At 35.0% G+C, this 27,943-nt stretch overlaps 3 protein-coding genes across 4 annotated transcripts; 2 read left to right on the forward strand and 1 right to left on the reverse strand.

Annotated features, from left to right (window-relative positions):
• Positions 1–2,443: 2,443 nt before the first annotated feature.
• LOC112741522 (primase homolog protein) lies at positions 2,444–6,443 on the reverse strand. 2 transcript variants are annotated; one of them, XR_003171493.3, is made up of 13 exons: positions 6,098–6,443; positions 5,763–5,902; positions 5,596–5,651; positions 5,449–5,500; positions 5,276–5,356; positions 4,998–5,078; positions 4,452–4,532; positions 4,187–4,252; positions 3,984–4,097; positions 3,731–3,831; positions 3,559–3,644; positions 2,991–3,051; positions 2,444–2,813 (listed from the first exon to the last, which is right to left on the reverse strand). XR_003171493.3 is itself a non-coding variant. In XM_025790537.3 (13 exons), the coding sequence occupies exons 1-13, from the start codon at positions 6,249–6,251 to the stop codon at positions 2,736–2,738; spliced, it is 1,098 nt and encodes a 365-aa protein (XP_025646322.1). In that variant the 5' UTR covers positions 6,252–6,443; the 3' UTR covers positions 2,444–2,735. The 2 variants fall into 2 exon arrangements, 1 of the variants encoding a protein (XP_025646322.1); XM_025790537.3 differs by having other exon boundaries at positions 3,731–3,778.
• Positions 6,444–20,492: 14,049 nt separating this feature from the next.
• Positions 20,493–22,212, forward strand: LOC112740269 (putative E3 ubiquitin-protein ligase SINA-like 6). The gene is made up of 2 exons (XM_025789041.3): positions 20,493–21,364; positions 22,082–22,212. Exons 1-2 carry the CDS (start codon positions 20,518–20,520, stop codon positions 22,210–22,212), a joined length of 978 nt encoding a protein of 325 aa, XP_025644826.2. The 5' UTR covers positions 20,493–20,517.
• A 2,146-nt stretch (positions 22,213–24,358) lies between these two features.
• On the forward strand, positions 24,359–26,047 carry LOC112742244 (protein FAR1-RELATED SEQUENCE 5-like). The gene has a single exon (XM_025791481.1). It carries the CDS (start codon positions 24,359–24,361, stop codon positions 26,045–26,047), a length of 1,689 nt encoding a protein of 562 aa, XP_025647266.1.
• Positions 26,048–27,943: the final 1,896 nt, after the last annotated feature.

Raw genomic sequence — 27,943 nt, forward strand, 5'->3', positions numbered from 1 at the left:
TCTATTGCTGCTGCTGCTACTGAGTCCACCTCTTCCACATCTCTCAACACACCTTCTGTCTCTCCATCAGATATTGAAACCCTTCTTAAGCAAATTCTCTCTTTTTCTAGTAATACCCCCGCTACTCTTTCCACCCCTCCAGGTAATTCTAAATGGTATTTTGACTCTAGTTGTTTCAATCATATGTCTCATCTGCGTCATCTTTTTTCGTCGTTGTCTCCCACTACAAATGCACCTTCTGTCAACACTGCTAATGGTTCCCTCTTACATGCAACACATCACGGGATTATTTTCCAGTCCAATATTCATCTCTCTGATGCTTATTTTATTCCAAAATTGAATTTTAATCTTATCTCTGTCGGTCAGCTTGTTGAACTCGGATTTGATGTCATTTTTTCTATTTCTGGTTGTCGTGTGTAGGATCGTCGGACGGGAAAGATCATCGGGACTGGCTGTAAGGTCGGACGCTTATTTGAGCTCGAGAACCTTCATGTTCCCTCTACAAATCTCTATGCTACTTCCTCTCCATCTACTCTTCACTTGTGGCACCGTTGTCTTGCCCATAGCTCCTTAGGAAAATTGCGTCCTCTTATATCTACAAGTGTTTTAGGTCAAGTTCAAAATGAGTCTTTAGATTGCATTTCTTGTCGCACTGCAAAGAAACCTGTCTTATCCTTTAATAACAATTCCTCTATTGCATGCTCTCCTTTTGATCTTATTGATTCTGATGTTTGGGGTCATGCTCCCACCGCTTCTATGGGAGGAGCTCGATATTTTGTCGTCTTTATTGATAATTATTCACGTTTTACTTGGGTTTATTTGATGACTAATCGTTGTGAGTTGCCTCAGATTTACATTAACTTTGCTACTATGGTTCGAACTCAGTTTTCAAAGGTCATTAAAATTTTCAGATGTGATAATGCTATGGAATATCGTGACTCCAAACTTTTAAATTTTCTCGCTGAACAGGGTACTTTGTCCGAGTTTTCTTGTCCTGGTACCTCTCAACAAAATGGCAGAGCTGAGTGTAAACACCGTCATATTTTTGACTCTGTCTGTGCGATGCTTATTTCCTTTTCCTGTCCTGAGCGTGCTTGGGGTGAAGCTGTTCTCACTGCTGTTCATGCTATCAATAGACTCCCTTCTTCTGTTCTTGGTAACACTACCCCCTTTGAGCGTCTTTATCATACTTCTCTCGATTACAGTTCCCTCCGTGTTTTTGGTTGTGTCTGCTTTGTCTTTCTTCAGCCTCATGAACATAATAAGCTTGAACCTCGGGCTCGCATGTGTTGTTTCTTGGTTATGCTTCTGAACATAAGGGTTATCGTTGTTGGGATCCTATCTCTCGCCGTATTCGTATATCTCGTCATGTTGTCTTCTGGGAGCATCACATGTTCTCTAGTTTTTCCTCTTTTGAGTCCATTCCTTCTACTCCGTCACCATTTTTTACTAACCCAAATGTTGATCTCTTTCCTAGTGATGATACTACAGGGTCTACCCCAAGTCCACCCCTCGAGGCTCCTGCCCTTTCGCCTTCCCCATCTCCCGATGATTCCAGTCCGGACGGCGATCCCGCTCCTACCGTCATAGCTCCTCCTCCCACTCGTTCTTCTCGGGTAAGGCATCCACCTCCTCATCTTGATTATCATTGCTTTTCTACTATTCTTCATCAACATGAACCTAAGTCATTCAGAGAAGCCTCCACAAATCCAAATTGGCAAAAAGCAATGCAGGAAGAAATACAGGCACTTGAAAAAGCACATACTTGGGAGTTGGTTGATCCTCCTTCTGATAAGGAAGTTGTGGGCAGTAGATAGGTATACAAGATCAAGACTCACTCTGATGGCTCTATTGACCGTTATAAAGCACGCTTGGTTGCTCAAGGTTACACACAAGAGTATGGTATTGATTATGAAGAAACTTTTGCTCCTGTCGCTCGCCTTACATCTGTTAGAGCTCTCCTTGCCATTGCTGCGGTTAAAAAATGGTCTCTCAGTCAGATGGCTGTAAAGAATGCATTTCTTAATGGGGACTTGAAAAAGAAAGTCTATATGAAACCCCCTCCGGGATATCCTTATCCTTCTCGTAAGATTTGTCTCCTTCGCAAGGCACTTTATAGACTTAAGCAAGCTCCTCGTGAATGGTTCGATAAGTTCAGCACTACCATATGCAGTCACACTTTTCAGATTACTCTCAGTCTCTTGTTTCTAACAATATCTATTTAATACTTTAAATATGAATATAATATGTCTTTTATTTTCTTATTAATTTATTGATCTTATATGCATTTTATTTGTTTACATTCATACATTATTTTCATTTAAATAACATTTTATAAATATTAAGTTGTTTTAATTTTTAAAAAATGCTATATATATACCAAAATTAGTTACCAAATCAATTATTATGTATCTGTGTGTAAATACATATATTATTTAACTCATTTTTCTACGAATAACTGATTTTTTCATACATATAATATATTTTTCATACAAAAAATCAAAGTGTATAACTAAATTTGCAAGTCCAAACTTCAAAGAATATGATATACAGAAATCTTCATCACTGTTGCACTTGAAAACCTGTATGGAATAATCCCCTTCTAATTCTACTCTAAATCCCTCAAAGAAGCTCAAAATTCCCTCACATTGCTTCCCCAAGAAACTTGGTAAAAACCAGCAAATAGTTTCTTCATTTCACATTTTTAATTATACAATCTTTGATCATGTGTGTTCCTAATAGTGTGCAATTGTATATGGCTCTGCATTTTCAACTATTCTCTTCAAAGTATCAGCTCCCATGTACTTGAGAACCTATTCCAGTACACCACAATCGAATAATTACATCGAAAAGAAGAATATTTTCCGAAGAAAAATAATGTCTTACACAAGAAGAAATCAAGAAAATACCAAACTACGCATAGATATGAAATTGTCAACTAACATTTTATAATTTTTTAAAGGATAAGGTACGAAAATCCAGGGTTATACCTCATTTGCATCTTTGAAACAGTTGGTATCATCTTTCTTTGGCCAATGTACTTGCCAACACCTGATATCCACAAACAAAAAAGAAAACAATTAGTAATATGCAAAAAGTACATGGAGCAATTAGTAATAAAAGCAAATGTAAGTGTTGTACTCATGATAAAAAAGAATACATAACTTATTGAATCCAATAAAATCAATTTAAGTTGAGAATTAAAAAAAAAAATACACATGTCGTTGGATTAGAAGCTCATGTGCTATAGATTATTTCAAGAAAATTTCTTGTTAATTCAAAATCACTTGCTATACTTTTTATATACTTGAAATTTTGAAAATCGATGTACTATATTTATTCAAATATACATAAACAACAACTAGGCAGGCATGAAATCAAATTACACCTACTGTGTTGAGTTTTTGAATTGCTCTTAATAATTGTGTGTAGTGATTACCAAGCTGATAGGCGCAACTATTGAACTATATGTGCAACATACTACATGCATATCTAACTCTAAAGTTCTACTTTGATATTCATAATTCCTCACTATAACAAAATAATGACTGTCCTGACCTTTCTTGTCCAAGGCGTTTTGCCAGCTCATCTGCTAAAGCTCGACCTGGTGGATCATTGTCAGTTGCCAGGATGATGCGAACTACCTAAGAGCAGAGAAAAAGCCAAGCTACTAAATCGTTTACTTCTGCTTTAGAAAGATTGAACTCAAAGAAGACAGCAAATATGTTACCTTGTCAAAGTACTCTTTCCAGTTCCACAGGTACTGATATGCAGTATCCTGACTTCATAAAGACAAGCATGCACAAATCCAAAGATTAGAGAAAAGATGACCTTCATGTAAGTTTTTCACTTTGTCAATATACCTCAAATGGGTTATTAAATAAGTTTTTCAAGTATCAACAGGAAAAGAATTAATGATGCAATTTTATTTCATGCTCTTGTGCATAATCAAATGAACTTTATGAGTAATTAATTTCAAGAACCTTTTCTATTGGTGGTAAATCTTTTGAAACTTTTCCAGGTGCACCCCCTGGAACACTGACACAATTCTGGAAGCCAGCCTCCTCAAGTGAAAGCTTATCAATTTCCCCCTCAACCTGTTCGCATACTCAATGTTAGAATGTCTTCAATTCACCAAGTTTTCATTTGAAGATAAGGATAGGAAACAGAAGTGAACAGAATTTACAATGATGACTTCAGAGGCATGATTAATGTCATCAATTCCATACAGCATCTTCTCAGTGCCTTTTACCTGAGCATCCAATTTAGCATCAACATTATATTTTATATCAACAAGTACACAAAACTTACTGGATCAATTATTTTTATCAGATGAATTTGCATATCTATGTTGTATTATTGGTTTAGTTACAATTATACAAGCTATCTCAAGTTTAAAGCACAACATTAACATTAACACCCCAACGAAGTTCAACAATGGAAAACTTAACCTGCCAAAATCTTTTCTCCATTGTTCTAAACTTGCAACCAACAAGCAATCCATTCTGTTTATAAGTAAAAGCAATGATTTCCTGCATAAATTTCAGATGCACAATGAATAACTATTTTCAATAACAGTACTACTAGTTATGAAATTTGATCCACTTCATGATAACGGACCCAATAAGACTAAATTTAGAAGTGTGAATTCTATGAATTAAAAAAATATATATCCACAGTGCCACTTTTTGATTCAAATAGAAAGATTCATAATCTCTTCCAGTATGGCAATGCATTAAGATTTTATCCATCATCAGTTTATCGTTGTTATTTTAAACATCACAAGGGTCATAAAATATCATTATGCCACCCCAAATGCTACATAGCCACCAAAAACATAGCTGTAAGAAAATATTAGAGTATAGTATAACACACACCAATCAGATATCTTGGTTCTATTTTTCTAGCAAGTAGCAATCAATAAGAACAAAAGTTTATAATCATAAGAAAAATAAACTGGAGACCTTATAAAGTTATAATTGCACTGTTTGAAATACCTTACTCTCAGACATTTGCCTGACAGCATTTCTGCTTAGCGTTTTTTCGGATATTTGTCTCTCCTTAAAGTATGCAATCAGCTAAAAATTGGAAAAGCGAAATCAGTACATAAGCAAATAGTGTGACTAGCACTTTGTAATATATCAACACCATATGGAAATCGACATTGAGAAATTGGCTTTAACAAAGGCATACAATTTTTCTAATTCAAGACAATAGTTTCACCTTCTTGCCTCTGCGTTTAAGTACTAATTAAGAAGAAGAAATTTTCGAATACCTTGGGACCAAGTGGTTCCAATCCTAAGCTCTCTTCAGTCATTTGTCCATAACCGTGCAAGTTGCTGTCGTTTGCAAAAACCTACAACCAAATAACCATGAAGTAGCATGTCACCCTATTAGAATTTTTATGTTTGACATGACACAAAAATTCATATAGCCATGTCATGTTACCCGACCAGCCCAGCCGCATTTAGCTCGAAAACACCTCCACATTGCAAATTCACTACACCATCAAAAAAAGTTTCTATCATAACATGTTACCAAAATCACATACAATTACAGTCACATAACAAAGCAAGTAGAAGCAAATTTTTTTACCAATCAGGGATGATGTGAAAAGACAAACTCCTCTCCTTTAGTTTCCCACCTTTGCACTATAGGACAGATATCCAAAACAAACAAGACTAAGAAACCCCATCGAGAAATCAACACATACAAAAATACTTGGTGCTGAAATTGGATTGCAGTGATAGTAAAAATGATACCTTTGGACAAAAGAGGTTATGGTACTGCCCGGGCAAACAAGAGTTATCCAAGTTGATACCAAGAAGCTCCATTTTCTGCTTCAATATCTCCACTTTTGGAACACCAAGGGCATTATTGTCCACAACTTGCTCCACACCATCTTCAAAAAATTCAATGCAAACATTCATAGCACAGAAACCGAACATACCAAACAAAATTGTCATATCTTGGCAGAAGAATAAAACATAATAAAGGTATTTGCCTGCCCAGAAAATTAAAACGAATAACACTTGAAGTAAATGGAGAGGAAGGGGGAAAAAGGATATTCAGGGAAAGTTAGAAGAATAAGAGGTACCTGGAAAAGAGGAAACTTTGGTGGCCTGAGACATTGAATGGCACCAAATAGTGCTTCCTCTTGGTGAGAATGCTACATAGATTCTTGGGAGTATCTTGAATAAAAGGGGTTGGGTGCGAGGACAACAAAGCCACAGATTCTGAATCACTGACATGTTTGGTTTTTCTGAGTTTTGAGTTTGATTTATCTTCTATCTTATGTTATTTCATCTGCACGTTATCTATCAAATTAAATTCCCATTCATAACAACACACACTATTACTACATGAGTTCTATATTCTATGCTTAAAACTCGAACCCTGATGACCGAAAAAGAAGAAATCATAAAAATAGAAAGGTTTAATTCTTCGGTAGATTTCTACGCTACTCTTAATTAAAATTAGATTATTTTTATATTAAAAATATTAAAAAATTAATAAAATACTTTTCACAAAATATATATTGTCAAAAAATTTAATTAAATTTTTAATTATAAATATTTTTAATTTATAAAAAAATATTTAATTAATTTTAATATTTTTTATATTAAAAAATTAAGTTATAACATAAAAAATAATATAAAAAGCTAATTTAAAAAATATATAAAAATTTAATTAAAAATTATAAGAATAAATTGAATAATTAAACCAAATAAAAAATGAGGCTGCCAAAAACCCCGTTTCGTTGCCATTTGTGGCTTCCGCCTTTTTACACCTCCAAAAAACCGATGCCAATAATGTTGAAAAAATTAGGGTTGGGCTACACATACAAGCTTACAAGCTTACAAGTTGGCCCAGCCCAAACACAAGTCACGCGCATCAACACAGATTACATGGAGCGTCACTTCACGCGCTCAACACAAACGGTTACGTATGGGAAACTCTTCCACTTCTTCCACTTCTCAAAACACTTCGAAGACAAGGAAACCCTTCCATTTTCGAGCGAAAATCAAAGTTCAAAATATACAAATCGTTGTTCGAAACTTCCATCAAAACACCATCAAACTCTCCGTGAAGAATCTGAAGAGAAAACAAAGCAACAATACTCAACGTAAGTTCATTAAGATTCCTATATATTTTACTTTTCTTCTACGTCGTTCTTCTAGAGTTTACTATTATTCTTGCTTCTTTGTTACACTGTTCTAAGTTCTACGTCGTTCTTCTAAGTTCTACGTCGTTCTACGTTCTTGTTCTAAGTTCTCCTGCTATTTTTGTTGATTTTTGGGGGTTTATTCCGTAGATTGGGGTGTATACTGCTTGAACTTGTAATGTGGCTTGATATTGAAGCATGTTTGACTGATATCTAACTGATATATATGGATGTATCTGAATAATATCTATAGGTGTATCTCACTGTTATCAATGGGTGTATCTGATTCTTACATATGGGTGTATCTTACTGTTATCAATGGGTGTATCTGACTCATATATGCGTGTATCTTACTGATATCTCAATTAATTTGATATTGAAGCATGTTTGAGTGATACCTGACTGATATATATGGATTTATCTGAATCATATCTATGGGTGTATCTCACTGTTATCAATGAGTGTATCTGAATCATATCTATGGGTGTATCTTACTATTATTAATGGGTGTATCTGACTCATATATATGGGTGTATCTTACTAATGTCTTTGGGTGTATTTTTCGTTTCAGAGAAAATGGCAGCAAGAAACCAAACAAAAGACCTTAAGTGTGCCACACATCTCCTGAGTGATAAGTTCATAAACATGACTGAGGAGAAGAAGGCAATTGTGAGGGATCTCGGATTCGGTGGGTTGATGCACATCCCACCACTAAGGGTGGATCACCAACTCTTAAGGGAACTGGCAAACAACTTCAAACTTGGGGAGAACAGACTGAAGACAGGATATGGTTCTTTCCAAATAACACCAAAAACAATAGGTGATGCGCTTGGCATCAATGCAACAGGTAACTAGCTCAAAATTATAGGTGTATATTAAGTTGATGCTTGGGTGTATTTAAGGTTGATGCTTGAGTGTATTTGAACCGACTTTGATACTTTGTTGTTTTCCTTTTTGTAGAAAATCTGTTTCCTGAGAAAGTTGAGTATAAGAAACTTTCTGATGATGACAAAATAATTTTTAGAAGATTCCAGGGTAAGACCCTCAAAAGTCTTACCGATGAAATGATGGAAATCGGCGTTGGCAACGAAGAGGAACGCCTGATGTTCAAGAGGATATTCATCCTCTACATACAGATGGCGTTCCTTTTGCCAACGACGATAAACAAAATATCACCCGTGCACCTGGCCCCAATTTTTAAGATGGATGGCATATCGGAGAGAAACTGGGGGGGGGGCATGTTTTGACCTTCATGATCAAGGGCATCACAGACTACCAGGAGAAGAAGAAGAAGGCAATTGATGGCTGCCTCTTTGCCCTGATGATAATATACTTTCATCTTTCAGAAAAAAAAGGCAAGAAGAGGGCTGAAAGACCACCAAAGCCTTGGATTGCCAACTAGACTAAGGAGCAGTTGGTGGAAAGAATGACTGCAGAAAGAGAGGAAATTTTGGTAAGTAAACATAATATGTTGCTTGTATTTTATTTACCTGAATGTTGCTAGCTAAAATATCTAATGTTTCAGGGGATTGTGAAGATGGCGGAGACAAGAGCAAGAGAAAAAATGAAAAAAAAAAGAAAAAAAGAAAAAAAACAAGAAATAAAAAAAACAAAAAAAAGGAAGGCGAGTCCAACATCGTCTTCGGAGACAGAAACAGCTACTGACAGTGACACTTCTACCTCTGAGTCTGAGACTCAAGAAGACTCAGAGGATTCAGGAAGAAAACACCCCAGCAAAAAGGGGAAAAAGTAAGTACCATACTTGGGTGTAATTTCTTTTTCGAGTTGGGTGTATTTTGTTGATCACGTTGGGTGTGTGTAGTTTATTAAGCTGGGTGTGTTCGTTTGCTGCGTTGGGTGTATATTGGATATTCAGTTGGGTGTATCTTGTGAATTCATTTGGGTGTATTTTTAGTATGTTCTAAATAATGATTGTTTGCCTTCCAGAATGGACTCCAGAAAAAGAAAGCAGAGGCAAGAGGAGTCAGATTCTGATTCAGAATCTGAATCTGAACCAAGTGATGAGTAATGTCCTGAAATTATTACTCATTTCTTTTGGCTTCATTATAAAGATTTCGTGTATTAACTGAAGTGTCTATTATTAACTTATAGGAGCGAAGAATCATCACCTGCAGAGAAGGAGAAGAAAAAGAAAAAAACAAAAACAACACCAAAAAAGTAAGCACTTCTTTGCATAATATTCTGTGATAAAATTAATTTTTTATTTCTGATTGGTACTCTTTTTTTTCCACCCAGAACACAACCAAAAAAGAAAAAAGTTGTTGTGGAGGATTCACCTCCTAAAGAAGATCAATACTTTGATGGGTACAGTACCTCGTAAGCTATATTACCGTCTATCATCGTAATTATTTTTGTTAACGTCTTCTTTTATGAATGTAGTGAGACATATGAAATATCAAGTGACGAACTAGATGAATGGCTAAGGGAAAATGTTGATAAATCTGCTGCAGAGGGGTATGTCTTGCTGGGCTGTTTATTTCAGATTTTGGTGTGTTTTGTTTGCTAATAATTGTTTCTTGTTTCGCAGGGAGAACCGAGCTGACCTGCGATCGACAGAAGGTCGCTATGTGTCGTCTGAAACGTAAGAAGCTTTATTATTTAATAAAATCTTGTTATCATGATTTGGGTGTATTTTGTGGAACCATTTGGGTGTATTTTGTGGATCAAGTTGGGTGTATGTTGTTTAATAAGTTTGGATATTAAGTTTGTTGTGTTGGGTGTATATTGTCCATTCGGTTGGTTGTATCTTGTGCATTCATTTGGGTGTATTTTATACCTGTATCTTATTTTGTCTGAATAACATGAGATCTGTTTTAGAATACCGGCTGTGAACTTCGGAAGTGATGGTCCTTCCTCTTAAGGGCGCACAGAACAGAGTAGTGTAAACCAGCCGTCACAGAGCATGTAATTTCTCTTTCAAATAACCGTTACTTTTGTTCTTCTATTACCCTTCTACTTCTAATTCTGTATATATTTTTTTTAGAAAAAAAGCCCTTTATTATTTTATTCAAGAAAAAAAAGGCAGGAAAAAAAAAAAAGCAAAAACGGCAAGTATGTAAGTTCTCAAAAAAACAAAGCCTGTCTTCTTTTTGAATTGTTCGGGTGTATTTCTTGAATTTCTTTGGGTGTATTTTAGGTTGAGTCCGGCTGATTCAAATATGATGGTTGTGAGGGAACAGACACCGTCAGATGCGCTTGCAGTGTGAGTTTTCCAAGAATATTTCAACCTTATAAGCTTATTATTTTCAAAGGCGTTGTTAACCTTTCATTTTTCTTCTTGTTTAGAGTCCCGATTCAGGTTTTTGTGCCGGCATCCCAAACAACCACTGAGACAGATTTTGAACCAACCCTTATGCTACAGATTGAAGGGACTACAGAAACGTAAGAAATAGTATTGAGTGTATATTTGTTTAGAGTTTGGGTGTATATTTGCTAACAGTTTGGGTGTATATTGTTCCTGATTAGTTTTTTTTACGCCGTGATTAATTTTTTGTAACTGTGCAGCACTCCTGAAACCCCCAAACAACTTCAAGAGACCACACCCACGCTTCCCCCAGCTCCAACTAAAATGTAAGTTCATCAGACTAAAATCAATCTTTGCTTATCATCCGTATATTCTTATTCTTATTCTTATACATGATGACGCAGTCATCCAGACGCAGAAGACGCTGCTGCCCTGTTGATGATGGCACGGACAGCATCCTATGTTCCTAAAACAGATCCAGGGGTGCCATCATTCAGCCTTGGATTGACTGATTCAAGCCAGGAGGGGGCGTCAACGCAGGAGACAGAAAGGGCAAAATATCCTGAATCTACAAATTTGATAGAACAATTGGATGATTTGGTCCAAAAAATAGCAAGCAGTGCGGCGAAGGGAAAAAAAAAAAGTCCACAAATTCAGAGGGAGACTGGGGGAGAAAGTTCTGCAAAGTTTCAAACTCCTGGGGGATTATATCAGATTACGAATGATATGAAACAAAAGTGCTACATCTGGGGGACGAGACTGAAGGAAGATGCAGATGGCAATACTAACGAGTATGAGGAGATGTGCACTCTGATTGGCCAAGGAGAATACATTTTGATGAGAATGCACCTTGTATCCCTCCAGGCAAAAAGTGATATAGAATCTCAGGTAATATTAGAATAACATTAATGTTTTTACACCAAAGTCAATTGCAATGCTTATTAATGTAAAATTGATTTTGGCATATATTTCTAGATTGTATCTGCCATCTGCCTCATCCTCAACCAGAAAAATGAAAAGAGGTTTCAAGAACAAATATACTGTCTCCCCCCGATATTGTGGTAAGTGTTACTTCTCCGAACTTTGGGTGTATTTTCTGTATTGATTTGGGTGTATTTTTTACGTTCAATTGGGTGTAAGTTTAGTATTTCATTTCTTGTTTCGCAATTCTTGCAGAGCATGGCACTTTCAGATCACCCAAAGGGGGAATTTGTATCACCGAAAATGAAAAAGGAATTCAGGGTGGAAGCCTACCCGAGTTTCATTCCCTTCATAGATAGAAAAAAATTAACTTCGCATCGATATGTAAGTTTTCGTTTGCTAAATTTGTTAGTACGCTTATTTACTTATATGACAAATAAAATAACGCACTGTTGAAATGTGGGAATCCTTCAGATTTTTGCTCCTGTTTGCCACTTGGGGCATTGGTGGTTATGGCTGATAAATACAACAAAGCGGAAATGTCATATACTTGACCCGCTACACAAAAAAGCTCCAAGCGATGAGAGAAAGCAGGTTAATAAATTCACTGTAAGTTGCCTCTGTCTTCTTTACTTTAATATTTAGGTCTATTTCGTTAGTTGTGTTGGGTGTATATTGTCCATTCAGTTGGGTGTATCTTGTGCATTTATTCGGGTGTATTACTGATTTGTTTTGCTATTTAAGGGATATGTATTTTCAAGATTGATAACATATGCCGGCGGGGAACCTCTGCAGAAAGGGGAGAACGAGAAGAAAATTAAATCATCATATGTTAAAATATCAGGCCAAAAAATAAGGTATAAATTTGTGAGTCTGAACATTAAACTTTCGTAAATGAGATTTGTAATTTATTTTCTTCATTTTCAGCTATGACTGCGCTATCTACGTTATGAAGTGGATGGAGTTAATTGAGCCGAAAAACATAAAAAAGGGGAAGTATGAATGGGATAATTGGCCACAGGTAACTGTCTTTAGAACTATATAACTCTGTATTACTTTACTGAACTAATATTGCTGTTTAAACAGAATATACTTTTTAATTGTAGGAGGAGGTGGACCACTATAGAGTGGAGTATGCTTCCCGGATACTATTCAGTGAGATGAATAAAGAAAGAGATCGGGCAATTAGGTAGAGTAGTGCTATAAGGCTGTCGAAGCCATCCTCTGTATTATTGAGTCCGTTTTGTCAGATTAATTCTGCTGATATAGAAACTGCGTAATCCAACTGCTGGGTAGTTTGTAAATTGAACAAATGATGTAAATATTTGTCATTTATCAACAACTTCTATTCCATGTATATTTTTTCCCATAGTTAAACTATCTGTGCTGGTAAACTGTCTGTGATGTATTCAAAAGCTGTATTACAGGTGGTAAAATATGAAGGAAAAAATCAAGGCATATATAAACGCAAATTATAAACTGTTACACCCAACGCAACTCTAATAATACACCCAAGATTGCATAAAATATACACCCAAACTGTCTGTACTGTATTCAAAATGTATGAATTACATGTACTAAAATATGAAGAAAAACATCAAATCAAATATACACCCATAACCTGCGAATTTTTAGAGCTTTTGTTCTATATGAATCTATATATGTGTCTATATGAAAATTGTCAATGAACAAAAATACACCCAAAAGAACAGTGCTTTTACACCCATATTCTATAAAACTATACACCCAAAGAGTTATCCCCTGCTGCTGGTACCCTGAACTGATAATTCATAACGTGTCCTTGATATTGGCTGGAATTTGAATGCGCCATTGATGCAGCATCAAACAGGTTTATCTGAATATAACACTTACACATTAGCTAACCTATTAACGAGAAAAATAAACTCAATCGCCACAAATTTAAAGAACATTACTTTTACCTCGCTTAAAACTTTCGTCTTCTTCTTCTTTGTGGCATTTGCGATCTGTTTCTCCAGCTTTGAACCTAGCCTGTTTTTTGGACGTCCTCTTGTTCGAATCCTTGGCGGGCTTTGAAGCTCGTTAACGGATTCCAAGTTGGCGTCTTCGTGGGATAAAGAAGATGTCCCCTTCCTTTTGGCTTTTAATGCTTCCATCTCGGCCATGACGTTATCGTACGCACGGTGCAGAATTGCAGTCAGCTCCTCCGATTCAGAGGCAAATTCGCAAATATTTTGCGAACGAAAAACCAATTGGTCGAACCTCTTGCTTCTTGGCTCCATTAGTGGCTCGTCGTGGCTGCTCTTGATGTGTGTGTGTCGCCTCTTTACCTTCTTGCTCCATCGTTCCAGTATGTATCTAGGTGACACTTGGCTTACTTGTTCGAAGCTTAACACGCTTAGTGCGTGACGGCACAGTATCCCTCTCGACTCGAATAATAAGCATTGGCATTTTACCTCGGCTGCAACTGAGTCGTAAGTAACCACGAACTTGTTGAATATTGAGCTGGAAACTTGTTCTCCGACTTCGTATACTGAATAGCCTAGAGCGGAATTCTTTAATCTGGTGATGCAATTCGCCTTTCCTCTGAATTGCGCTTGGACTTCCCTAAACTTTGCATGAGTGTACGCCTCTTGAAACTGAGCTTCAATGGAGGATTTGGTTGCACACGGTATGACCGTATGAAAATCTGCAGCATCTGATTCTCTCTCTGCTTGCTCCCTGCTTATGAGACAATTATCGTATTGTTTGACGAACTGAATAAGCGAGCTGTTCCGGGTGATATACTTGTTAAAAAATGAATGCATGCTTTCGCTCCTTTGTGTGCTTCTCATCCCTGCCCAGAAGTGGTGATCCAGATAGATAGGAACCCATATGTGACGGTCTTCGTACAGATCTGCATAATACACTCAAACACAAACTGTAAATACACCCGAGAGAACATGCAATATACACCTCTGCTGCAGATTTTAAAAAGACATTACCTGAAAGCCACTTGTTGTCCGCAAGACCAAAATTCAGTAGAAAATCATTCCAATTCCTATCGAATGAGTCTTTGCTATGAGAGTTCCAAACAACTTGGCTCATTTCTTGTTCGATATCGGCATGTCCCTTGTACCCGTTTAATTTGCTTGGAATCTTCTTCATGATGTGCCAAATACACCAACGGTGAATTGTTGTTGGCATACAGGCCTCTAAAGCCCTTTTCATTGATGCGCACTGATCGGTGAGAAACCCTTTCGGAGCGTTTCCTCCCATGCAACGAAGCCAGCATTGAAATAACCATTTGAATGATTCAATTTCTTCGTTCTTCATCAAAGAGCATCCGAGAAGTGTTGACTGACCGTGGTGATTCACCCCGACAAAAGAACCACAGACCAAATTATACCTGAAACAAATTACCATGGTCCAGAATGCAAAATCATTAGTTACACCTTAACAAATGCTTCGCATACACCCAATGAAACAGCCAATATACACCTCTGATAAGGATTCGTAAAAATAAATTAATTTAGCATCATAAACAGGGGCAGTTTGTTACCTGTTTGTATTGTAGGTGGTGTCGAATGAAATGACGTCTCTGAAATACTCAAAGGCGGCTCTGCTTCTTGCATCGGCCCAAAAAGCCAGCTTAATCGATTGATCCTCTTCGAGTTGGAGCTCAAAAAAGAAATTCTGATTCTTCTCTTTCATTCTTAACAAATATTTCCCGAATTCCTTTGCATCTTCTTGTTCGGAAACATTTCGCACTTCCCTCGTAATGTAATTCTTCACGTCCTTTTCGATAAAATTTAACTCGCAATGACCCCCGGCAGCCGCAACAAATGATTGGTATGTTTTGCTTGGTTTGATACCGACCTCCTCGTTATTCTCTATTGTACAACGAATGGACATGCTTAGTTTCCTGTGCTGTTTGAGCATCTCTGCTTTGCTTGGACAGCAGGGGTGTGAATGATCGAGCACAACCTTTGAAATAATCCAAGCACCGACATCCTTCAATGTGTGTATATAAATTCTTGCAGGACAGTTTAAACCGGCTGTAGGATTGGTCTTCTCGGTCGGAGATATTTTAGATTTCCATTTTCCCTCTCTGCTACATGTAATCAGTTGATTCTTAATCTCGTTTCCCTTCCTATTTGTGCACCGAACTCTTGTAGAGAAACCTGCAACCTTGGCGTAGTTCCTGTAAAATTTTCCAGCATCTTCAAGGGTGGTAAAGGTCATTCCAACCTTCGGAACAAGCTCGTCATCAACAACCGAGAGAGGCTGCACAATACACCGTGTCAGAAACTGTGAATACACCCATAGATATGATTCAAATACACCCAATCATGCCTAATATGATACAGCCGAACCGCAACAACTCAACTACACAATGACCTTTAAAGCCATAAACTGTAAATACACAGGCTGCAGAATACACCATGTCAAAAACTAAAAACACACCCAATCATGTCTGATATAATACACCTGAACAACAACAACTCAATTAAAATAACAAAACCAGTAGTATAGATACACCCACACTTCTAGCAAAAATACACCCAAAAAAAGACCTGATCTACACCCGAGCGTCTGCTATAAATTTCAGATAATTAATCACAACTAATACATTGAATCGACAGATTCATGTTAACGTGTTAGTTTCACAGTCAATGTTCAGCAATTTTTCAACTACACAATGCTATACAAATTACTGAAAGAAAATTCATTATGTAAATCAAACCTCAGGAACTTCGTTAGATTCAAATTCATAATCCACTTCGCCTGGATTCAGCTGAGAATCTGAGGTGGAATGATCCATTATCTTCAAAACGAGTTCAAACTTTGATTTCAGAAAACAACAAATCAAAATAGAAAACGAAGCTCGAGTTGCAGAGAGAGAAAAAAGTAACGTAAACGAAGAACATACCAGTGAGAAAGGGAGAGAAAAAGAACGATGGAGAAGAACGAGGGAAGACGCGCGAGAAGAAGAACAACCAAATCTCAAAATAACGAAAACGAAGAAGGAAACAAATATTTTAAATTTGGTAGTTAGATATACGCGGGATCTTATATAGCGCGTGTAATCAACGTATGTGGAGCAGCGCGTATTTTCATTTTATTGTTTAATGAGCTTGTAAAGCATACAAGCCCTAATGGCTTGTATGCAGAGCTTTTCCGAAAAAATTATACTTTACAATTTTCAGAATAAACAAAATTAAGGCAATTTACATGAATAAATTATTTGTCTCTCAAATTTACACAATTGCATTGTTTTAAATATGAAGACGTAAATACATTGTTCATATATCTATAGAAACCGCTACTGTAGTAGCGATTTACCGAAACACATAATCCGCTATAACCAGCAGCAGATTACATGTGAATGGGGGAACACAGAAACTGCTAAAGGCTGTCGCAGTTTCTGTTTGTTGATGCTTGGCCATAAACCGCTACTGCCAGTAGCGGTTTATGTGTATTGGGACACGTGCATAAACCGCTGGAGGCAGCAGCAATTTAAGTTGAGTATATATTTTTTGCAATCATATGATTTATATGGATAAAAAATGAAGTAATTTTAAAAAAAAAAAGTATACTTTAGTGAATTTTTTACTAAAAATAAATTATTTTATCATTCATGAGTTTTAGAAGGGATGAAAATAAAAAAAATTAGTCTTAGTTTATATATTTTAGTACTTTGTGAGTACTCACTCCTTGATTTGCTATTTAGTCTCATCCTAATAATAAATACAAATAAAAAATTATTACATACATATTTATATTTTCTATTTTATTCATCAAAAATTATGATGTTATCACTATTATTTATCCAATCAATCAATTATAAAATACAAATAGTTTTTATTTTTTAAAATCTTAGAAAATATAAATGCAATGACCTTTTGAGTTATATAGCTAAAATTTAAAGATGATTTTTTAAATACATATTAATTGATAAAATTTTATATTCTTATGAATTATTTTTATAAATTAAAAAAAATAAAATTACTAATATCTATCAGAATAATTATACCTCTCTATCAACATAGATTTAATAAATATATAAAAATTTATATTTTAAAATTTAAAATTTAAAATTTAAAATTAATTTTATTTTAATTTTTTAAATATTTAAATAAAATAAAATTTTAACAAAAAACTTCTACAATTATAGAAAATATATATTATTTGGTCTTGGTTTATAAATTTTAAAAGAGATGAGAATAAAAAAAATTAGTCTTAGTTTATATAATTTAATATTTTGAGTATTGTATTTTTTTATTTGTAATTTGGTCTCACTTTTAATAATAAATATAAATAAAAAATTTATTACATGCATATTTATATTTTTTAAATTATACTGTGAAATGATAAATTAAATTTTTTTTATTTATGATATTATTTAAATAATATATACCATTAATTATTTATTTTGTAATTATTTTTTTAGATAAATATTAGTTTTATTATTTGTTTTCATAGTCAACGTAAACTGCTGCTGCCTCCCTCTAGCGGTTTCTGTGTTTCCCCATTTACATGTAATCCGCTGCTGGCTATAGCGAATTATGTGTTTTGGTAAACCGCTACTGGCAGTAGCGGTTTCTATAAATATTATGTATTTGCGTCTTCATATTTGAAACAATGTAATTGCGTAAATTTGATGGGCAAATAATTTATTTATGTAAATTGCCCACAAAATTATTTATTATCCTATTTTTGGTTTTTATAATTTTTAAAATAAAAAAAGACAATAAATCATTATACTTTATAATTTTAATTTTTACATTAAAAAATTTAAATATATATCATTCTTATTATCTACTGTTTGAATGAATTTGTTTCTCCAACTTATCAAGAGGCTACAAACTAATACAAATTATTTAAATTAATTTTATGTCATTTGATAATAAAAAATGGTAGGCAAAATTTAAAAAAAAAAATTGTTTTAAGTAAATAAATCTAAGATAATTTTATTGTGAATTCATGTTCTATTATTTAATTTTTTAACAACTCAATTTTAATACATTAGGAAAAACTTTCAATTGACACTACCCAAGGAACAATTTTAATCAAAATTAAAACTAAATCTAGATAAATGGAATATGCTATGTCAAGGACGAATCTGTCAATCATAATAATAGAGTATGAAAGTCAAAAGTGTGAAAATAGTTGTCAATGGTAGTAATCAAGTTCAAAAAGTACAAAAATAATTCATAGTGTATTCTACATTGGCAATTGACATTAGATTATTATGTAAATAGAGTTTTAGACAAAAATTATGAATACTTAGTTTATTCTTTTTTTAAAAACACTTTAAGATCTAAAATTATTTTTAGTCTTTTTTGTATCACAAAATAAAACAGAAAATCTTAAATAATTTTTAAGAAGGCTGAATTGAGATCTGTATTTTATTTTCTATTTTTAATTAAAATTTTTTATTTTTGTATAATTTTTTGTTATTTTCATTTTTCAATTTTTTTTTAAGTTCAGCATTTTATTTTTTCTTTGGTGAATAGCATGTTTTCTTTTTATTTTTTTAAATTTTTTTGTTTACGTCATTACTAAAATTGGGATAATGAAATACCGATACAAAAAAATGTATGTTCTTTTTTCTCTTTGAATTAATATTGTGAAACAAAACTTATTTGAAAATGCTATATTACCATTGAAACAACAAATCTAATAAAACAATCAACATATTTGAATTGATACAATATTTTTTTTAAAATAAATATAATACCGTTGCATTTCTAACATCAATCATGACTCATCCTTTTCCCTCCATTGTTAACACAAAACAAGAAAAATATCTCATCAAACTGAGTTTGTTGTACAGACAATATTTAAATTTTATAAATCATCATAAATCAATCAAATTCTACTCAATTTTATCACTTTGGTTAAGTTTGTTCATATCAAATGTTTTTTTTTAACTATTTTTTTAACTAATTATTTACATATTTTAAAAATATGCATTGAAATAATGGTGACATACTGACATCCCATGATTTAGTGTCTTTCTTCTATACTAAATTGTTAGATTCCATTGACTATCATCCACAAACATATAACATGGAATTTTGTATGTAGTGAAATTTGGTAGAAAATTATTTTAATTTTTTAATTTATTTGTGAGTAATACATATATTAATTATAATCATAATTATGTCATTTTAAATTAAATAATTTATATAATAGTGATCTCATTTATTGTTATAAATGCTAAATTGAATCAGTCATAATTATTTTTAATTTGAAATTAAATAAAAATAAAACCAGATATTATCTTTTTTATTTTAGATAATTATCCTTTGGATTTTAGATATATTATCTCTTAAACTTTAGATACTATTTTTATTTGAGTTTTAGGATTTAATAGGTACCATGCCCAAATATAAATAGTACATTTAGGATTTCGATTCCCAACATATCCCTCAACAACTCTTTCCCCATTAGAGAAGTTGCAAACTTGCAATTCAATTGCCTAGGAATACAGAAGGGTTTGGTTGAGGAAGATCGAAAGAACCACAAGATCTAAATTCTTCCTATCATGATTCATGTTTATGAATTCAGGTACGTTTCCGCATTCAAGTATTTTCTTTCTTAATAATTTAACATTGATAATCTTTAGATTAAGGAATTATGTAAAAATTCTAACAAATTTTTTTTGGAATATTTGTGTAATTTTTTATGCAAATATTTTGTATATGTAAATTTTTTTCAAAAAAAAAAATCTCTTCGCATAAATTCTATAAAAAAAATTGTTATTTACTCGAATAAATTTATTCTTCTAATTTTTTTTTCCTTCCCAGTCCAAAATGCTAAACTTGTTACCTTTTTTCCACCGATTGATGTTACTTATTTAGTATTTTGGTAACAAAAAAAAAATCATTATTAAAATTTATGGATTCTGATTTTTTTTGGGCATATTAAATTATTGATGTTATTTTATTTCCTTTTTTTATCTAAGTCCAGGTTTCATAATATAGACCTAACTTTTTAGTGTCCAAAATTCATTTATACCCTCACAGAATACAAAGCGATACTGCCTTGGTACTTGGCAGATGGCCTCTATATTGATTAACTGATTTTTTAATGAAAAGAAATTTGGGGCTATTCAGCTTCTGTGCCTATCTCTGCTTCTCTAGTCTCTGTATATGAGTTTGAGTTGTGAAAAGATTAGACAGAAAGAAAGATCATAGAAATGAAGAAAGTCATAGCAGCCACAAGCCGAAAGCGTAAGCAAGATCGCTCTCGCGCAAAAGAAGAACAAGTTCCTGATGATGAACCTGTAACAGTCAAAGCCTCAGGTAAGAAAGGTTCTTCTGCACAAGATAAGTCCTTCAGTTTCTTCCTTTCAGACCCAGACGTCCTTGATTGCCCCATTTGCTTTAATCCTCTCACCACTCCAGTCTATCAGTGTGAAAATGGTCATGTTGCTTGCTCTGCTTGCTGCTCGCGCATTCTTGAGAAAAAGTGTGCCTCCTGCTTCTTGTCAATAGGTTCCATTCGTAGCAGAGCCTTGGAGAAAGTTCTGGAATCTATTAAAGTTCTATGCGCTAATGCCAAATACGGTTGCACGGAAACACTGCGTTACAGTGACAAGTCTGGCCATGAATCCCAATGCAACTTTGTCCCATGCTCTTGTCCACACTCACATTGTGACTTCGTCTCATCATTCTCGGATCTACCCGCCCACTATAGAACTGAGCATGGTTCCTCTGCCAGCGCCGGAGTGAGGTTTTCGTACGATAAGCCCTTCAAGGTCACACTGGATTCTGATGATGACGTCACTATACTTCAAGAAGTGAATGGTGGAAAGTTGTTCATAGTCCAGAATTTTGTTGCCGGTCTTGGAAATGCTGTCAGTGTTCTCTGCATTCAGCCAGAGTTATTGCCTAACTATCGGTGCCAAATTTCGGCCAAGTCAAATGGATGCAGTCTGGTGATGAATTCTTTTACCAAAAACACTCAAAACTCTGCTATGGCCAGATTGGCCACTATTCTTTCATCAAGGTTTCTGGTCATTCCAACTGATTATTTTGGTGCCGGTAAACCTCGCAATTTTGAAATTTGCATATTTAGGTCATATGAGTAGAAGATGTTTTGGTGCTACTCAGCCTTTTATGTTTGTTTTTTGTTTATTGCATTGAGAATGACGAGACTTTGAATGGAGATATTATATCCAATGTACATTGTCTAATCAGATGCTGAGAACTTATATATATGACTACACTATTTGCAAATTCAAAAAATATAATTTGTATATTAAAATTACTCACTAATATAATATGTGTGAATTAATTTATTTTTAATAAAAATTTATATTCTAATATATATTAGTAATTGATTTTGATATCTAAGTAACATAATTCTTGATTTTGATATCCACATAATATAATCCTCGCAAATAATAGGATACTCTCTCTAGAGACTAGACATATATTGACGCCTAATATCTAGTATCTAATCTAATAATATGATAGCAAAGTGTGAATAGTTTTGGCTTGACTTCTGGAAGGAAATTAACTAGGAGTCACAAGTGTAGCCAAGAAGTAATTAGTTGAAAAAGGAAAAGTATATAGAACCAAGAGGGATAGCCAAAAACTAAACAAAACCACATTAATTTATATTAATAATTAATTTTAAAATTTTTAAATTTAAAATTTAAAAAATTTAAAATTAATTAGATAAACCTAATTAAAACCTATAAAAGCTTTCCTCTTTTCTCTCACATTAACCTACTCACCTTCAATAATCACACACAGATCTCTCTCTTGCTAATGCTGCTGGAAGCGCCGGCGACTTCTATGCTCTCCGCGACGCCCTCAACACAGAACCCCTACCAGCATTGAAGTGCGGAATATTCTCCCGTTCACGAACCTATATAGAAGAGTAAAAGCATAAGATCACAGGATCTTTGATGAAAGTGAAGACAAATACCGTTACGGTTATTATTGTACCACGAGCTCAACCACGTCCAAAGGAGACGAATTGGATTCAAGAGCTTCGACGCCAATTTGAAGGCAGTGGCGGAGGGCTTCTTCACAGGGCTGGCGGCGGTCATGTGGCAGTGAACGGGAAATGTCGCGGGCGCGCCATGAACAGCTATAGCCCAACCCATCGCAGCTTTTGCTTTTTTATTTTTAGTTTATTTTTAGTGTTTTTTATTTTTAATTTTTATAAAAAAAGTGAAAATAATAAAATTTTATTTTTTATTTTTATTTTATGTTTTTTTTTTGTTGCAGATGTTGCTCTCTGCGTTTTGCGATATTAGGTGCCATTTTGATGATTAAAGAGACTGCAAACTACACAATTATAGAATTATAAAAAAAACATTCATTTAATATGAAAAAAAACATCTTAATACTTAACAAAAGAAACATCCAATTATATTTTAGCAAAAATAATTAAATATCTATAAAATTTAAAAAAATGAAATTTTTAAAGAAATAAAGACATTCACATTTGCAATACAAAAAAATATGAAAAATATATAAAAGAACATCCATTTAGTATGAAAAAAAAACATTCTGATACTTAGCAAAAGAAACATCCATATATATTAATTCGTATAAATTTTGAATTCACCAAAAATATTTTGGCTGATTTTTTGCTAATACCCTTTTGGTTCCCTAGCATTGCTCGTTGAAAAATAGGTTAATTAAAAAAAAACGTTGCGGAGCCTTGGAGAAAGTATTGGAATCCGTTCAAGTATTCAGTTTTTTTCATGTATTCATGTATTCAGTTTTTTTCTCTTTTTTTTTCTCCCTTATTTAGCTATTGATTTCGATTTCTATTTAGAGCTTGGTGTATTTTGCTGTAACATGGTGATATATATAAAGAAATTTCATCACATTTTTAAAAATGTAGAGGTCTTCAATTTAGAAGACAAATAATTAAGATTCTGAACTATTGTATAACGAAGTAGATAGTATTTATGTAATTGAATATTTCTAAAGAAACAATATATTTGAGGTGATTTCTTCCAAACCCATGGCAATTTTGTGGGTAAGTTACCCTTGCACATGTGTCATCATCTCAACCATTGATCAAAAAAATTTTCAACCTTTCATTAATTGCATTCATTGATAATAACAAAAGCCTTTAATGAACATATACTATAACAAATACTACATTAATTATTGTATACATATACTATATAGTGTATTGGGGAACATTTATAATTATAATTTATAATCTATAACTTGTTTTTCATTTTATAAAATACCCTCCATCACTTTCTGAAATTCAACATGCATGTCTCACAAGCCTTTAATTCATGTTTCACTTCCTGAAAAACGCATAGAATCCACTGCCCACTGGTTTTTTCGCCTTCGTTCTATACCCACTACCCAACCCTGAAATTTGTTATCCTAGAACCCACTACCCAACCCTATTTGATTTTTTCGCCATCGTTCTATACCCAGTGTCCATGATCTCCTTCGAGTAACAAGTTCCGGAACTGGTACTCTGCTTTCGTCGGATTGGCGTCGACGTCAACTGAGGAGAGGGCAAACGCTAAACTGATGTGGCTCCGGTAGAGAAATTTGTAGCAGAACTTCTGCTAGATCCGAAGCTGCGGCTGCTGGAAGCTGGTTTACCAACATTCATTTTTCGGCTGCCTTCGAATTAGGTGCGTCGGATTAGGTAAAGGTCACCTCCCTCCGACTCCGACAGTGCATTTTTTATCCGTTGAAGCTCAACCTCTGGTTGTCATCAAGGTATGTCCGATTAAGTTTTTTTCTTAATCCAGATTAGTTTAATTTGGATGATAGTCTATGTCTTTTAAACGGTTCTCTGTTTAGGGTGTTGGGTTGCTATCCTTGAATTTGGAAATTAAGTTACATTATCCAGTTCTATGCTGTGGCTAGCTTTGGGGAATTCAAAATAAATACCTAATACTGGGGTCGAAAACAATTGGGTTAGTTTAATTGGTTTTGGTTCATTTAATTTTACATGCAGCTTAGTTTAGCTTCCCGTAGTTGCTGCCATTGGCTCTGTTTAATGACATTTTTGGGTAAAATTATGGCAGGGGTTAAATTATGTCCATAAAGGAGGATGATGTTAAGAATGATTCTGATAATGATTTGGGTGATGATTTCGATTATCAACCAAATGCAGAAGATGATGCTGATGACGACGATGTGGATTCGCTGGATTCCACTAGCAAGAGTGAAGAAGTTTGTGGTGTAAAAAGAATAGCGGATTTAATGGTGGAGGATATTTGGAACCTGGACTTTAGGACTGAGGATGAGGCTTGCCAATTTTATAACGCTTATTCTTGTTGGCATGGATTTGTAATGAGGAAGGACGACGTGGTTAGGGATAATCAAGGTAGAATCATTAGCAGGCAACTTGTTTGCAACAAAGAGGGCTGGAGAAATATGAGGTATCTTGATATGGATGATAGATCAAGGGAGGCAAGGTCACTAACGCGAACCAAGTGTCCAACTCGGCTTAGGGTAAAGCTTGACTACGGCTGCAGTAGATGGAAGGTATCATGTTTTGTGGAATCTCACAACCACGATCTGACACCACCCCAATTTGTGCATCTGGTACCGGCCAATCGTCGTCTAACTGTCACTGATAGAGTCCAAGTGGAAAATCTTCATAATTTTGGTGTCAAGAGCTGCCACATTATGGGGTATATTGCATTCCAAAAGGGTGGATATCGTCATGCTGGCTTCACACGGAAAGATTTGTACAACCACATCGATCGCTATCGTCGGGCAAAAGTTAAAAACGGGGATGCCAATGCGGCAATAAACTATTTGATTGACAAGTCAAACAACGATCCGATGTTCTTTGGAAAGTATACGTTCACTAGTGACGAAAGGCTGGAGCATATTTTTTGGGCAGATGGGCAGTCAATTATCGACTATCACTGCTTTGGAGATATTGTTGCCTTTGATTCAACCTACAAGAAGAATAAATACAACAAGCCTTTGGTCATTTTCTCTGGATGCAATCATCACGGGCAGACTGTTATCTTCGGCTCCGGCCTACTATCCGACGAGACCACAGAGACGTATAAGTGGTTGTTGGAAACCTTTGTAGAAGCGATGGGTGGGAAAAGTCCAAAAGCAGTAATAACTGACCGAGACCTTGCCATGCGAAATGCAATCAAGAATATTCTGCCTGATGCGACCCATCGGTTATGCGGATGGCATCTGCAGAGAAATGCATGTGAAAATATAAAGAATCCTAATTTCCTGCGCGATTTTAAGGGTCTTATATACGACAACAACGACCAGAGAGACTTTGATCGGAGATGGGCAGCCATTTTGGATAAGCACAACCTTGTTGGCAGTACCTGGATGGAAAAGACGTACGAAACTCGTGAGATGTGGTCCCATTGTTTCCTCCGGGATAAGTTTTTCGGTTACATAAGGACGACATCACAGTGTGAAGGTATAAATTCTCTCATCAGATTCTATGTTAATCGCAAGAACACCCTCATTGGCTTCATGCATAACCTGGATAGGGCCTTAAAGGAGTATAGAAACAACGAATTAATAGCTGACTTTAAGTCTCAGTGCTCAGAGCCAGTGATGATTACCTCGTTGGAGGTATATGAAAGATCTGCATCATGTTATTACACGCGAAACATTTTCAAGGAAATTCGTAATGAGATTCAGAGGGCAGGGGCTTTGAATATAATGGTACTAAGCACAACCTTGGACAAGGTAGAGTTCAGTGTGACTGCTCTCGGAGACCCGGCCAGAGATTGACGGGTGGAAGTCGATAGAGGTAAGAATCTGTTCTCGTGCTCGTGCAAGCTGTTTGAATCACGTGGTATTCCCTGTAGTCATATCTTCTGTGCCATGAAGTTCGAAAACATACTTGAGTTACCAGATTCGTTGATATACAAAAGGTGGACAAAGAATGCAAAGAACGAATTTATTAGCACAGAAATGCCTGTGAATGATGACGTCGAAAGGGTCTTAAAGTTTCGAGTTGGAGCATTGGCATCGAATTTGAACAAGCTGTGTGATATTGCCTGCAAGGATCTTGCAGACTTTGATGAAGTCCAGTCTGAACTTGTCAATTTAGTTATCCGCCTGCAGTCACGCAAACAAGGCAAGTCAACTCCTAATATTAACGTGGAAGGCATCAACGATCCCTTTGTTGTCAAAAGCAAATGAGCCCCTTCCAAGAGGTCTTCTTGGAGGAAGAAGAGATCATGCTCTAATTGCCACAAGTACGGTCATTACTACAAGCGCTGTCCAGATCTGATGCAGCATAGTGTGGAAGGTAACCCTCGCGATCGATCATACGGCAATGCATCAGCCAAGGACTCAGGTTTTAGTCCAGAAGGTTTGCTAATTCTTCGAGGTCGTTCTCAATTAAGTCCGAACACCACTCAGGACCTAATACCAAGGTACGATTTGTTTATTCTAAATAGACTCCTGCTGTGAAATCTTGTTCGATGTCGAGTGGGTCCCTTTAAAAACCATTAAACTATGTGAATGCTCCCTCTGTTTGGGCAGGCCTTTTAAAAAGGGTGGAACAAGGAAGTTTATGGCAACGGGTATGAGGAACCGGAAGGGTAAAGAAAACACTTTTGTCAAGGTAATTTTTTTGAATATAAACATCTAATTTCCGTGTCATGAATTGGGTAAATTAATGAATATCTCCTTCTTCTTGTCTAAAAAAAATTTATAAAACAGCGGAGCCTCCGTGAAAGCAGCGAATCCATTGACATCGCGTCCACGAATGGTGTTTTCAATAAAAATCTCGACTCGTTAACACATGTGTGATGCATAAAACTCCTCTTAACCACTTTGCGATGAATGACCATTATGGTTGTATGCATTATTATAGTTTCTGATTGGGGATTATGATGTTATCAGCAGGTGAAGGAGTCACAGCAGGACAAGAGACATTCATTCACGAACTATGAATTCGATAATGATGTCCGAGATCAGTTACCATCGTCACTCCCTTGTGGCAACAAACAAGGATCGTACATGGCATTGTTCGCGTCGATGCATAGGACGCTTTGACCATTTCAAGGAATTAGTCTTCTGAATTTAGTGCAATGCAAGTATAATTGGTTCTAAAAGCGTGATCTATCCTGATTTTCTGACCGTAATGTATTTGTCACTGCTTGGTATTGAGGAGTTTTAAGTTGTATTTATTTACGTTAACTATGAATATGTCCATTAGGCTGATAATTATGTTCGATTATATGTAGGTGATTTGCTTACATAGCTATATTCTCGTTGCAGTAAATTGTGGTTGACTTTTGGGTAACGACTTGCTACCATTGTGATTATGCAATTCAGTTGATCAATTAGAGTTGTGCAAATTGAATTTTTTCCCTACTTAGTCCATTATGATGACAATAATGTTGAATAATATGCATGTGTTTTGCTTACATTGCTGTCGTTTAGTTGCAGTTTATTGTGGTTGCATTTGGGGTAAGGACTTCCTACCATTGTGGTTATGCAATACAGTTGAAAAAATAGAGCTGTGTTAATTGATTTTTTTCCTTTCTTAGTGCATTTGATTTACCAACCAAATTATTAGATTGAATGGGTTGTATTCTCCAAGGTTGAATTGTTCATACATGGTTTTAAATCTCTTTTGTAACGTTGAGGTTGTGAATCTACTTTGTTATTATG

Source organism: Arachis hypogaea, chromosome 14 (assembly GCF_003086295.3).
Source record: "Arachis hypogaea cultivar Tifrunner chromosome 14, arahy.Tifrunner.gnm2.J5K5, whole genome shotgun sequence".
Lineage (NCBI taxonomy): Eukaryota > Viridiplantae > Streptophyta > Magnoliopsida > Fabales > Fabaceae > Arachis > Arachis hypogaea.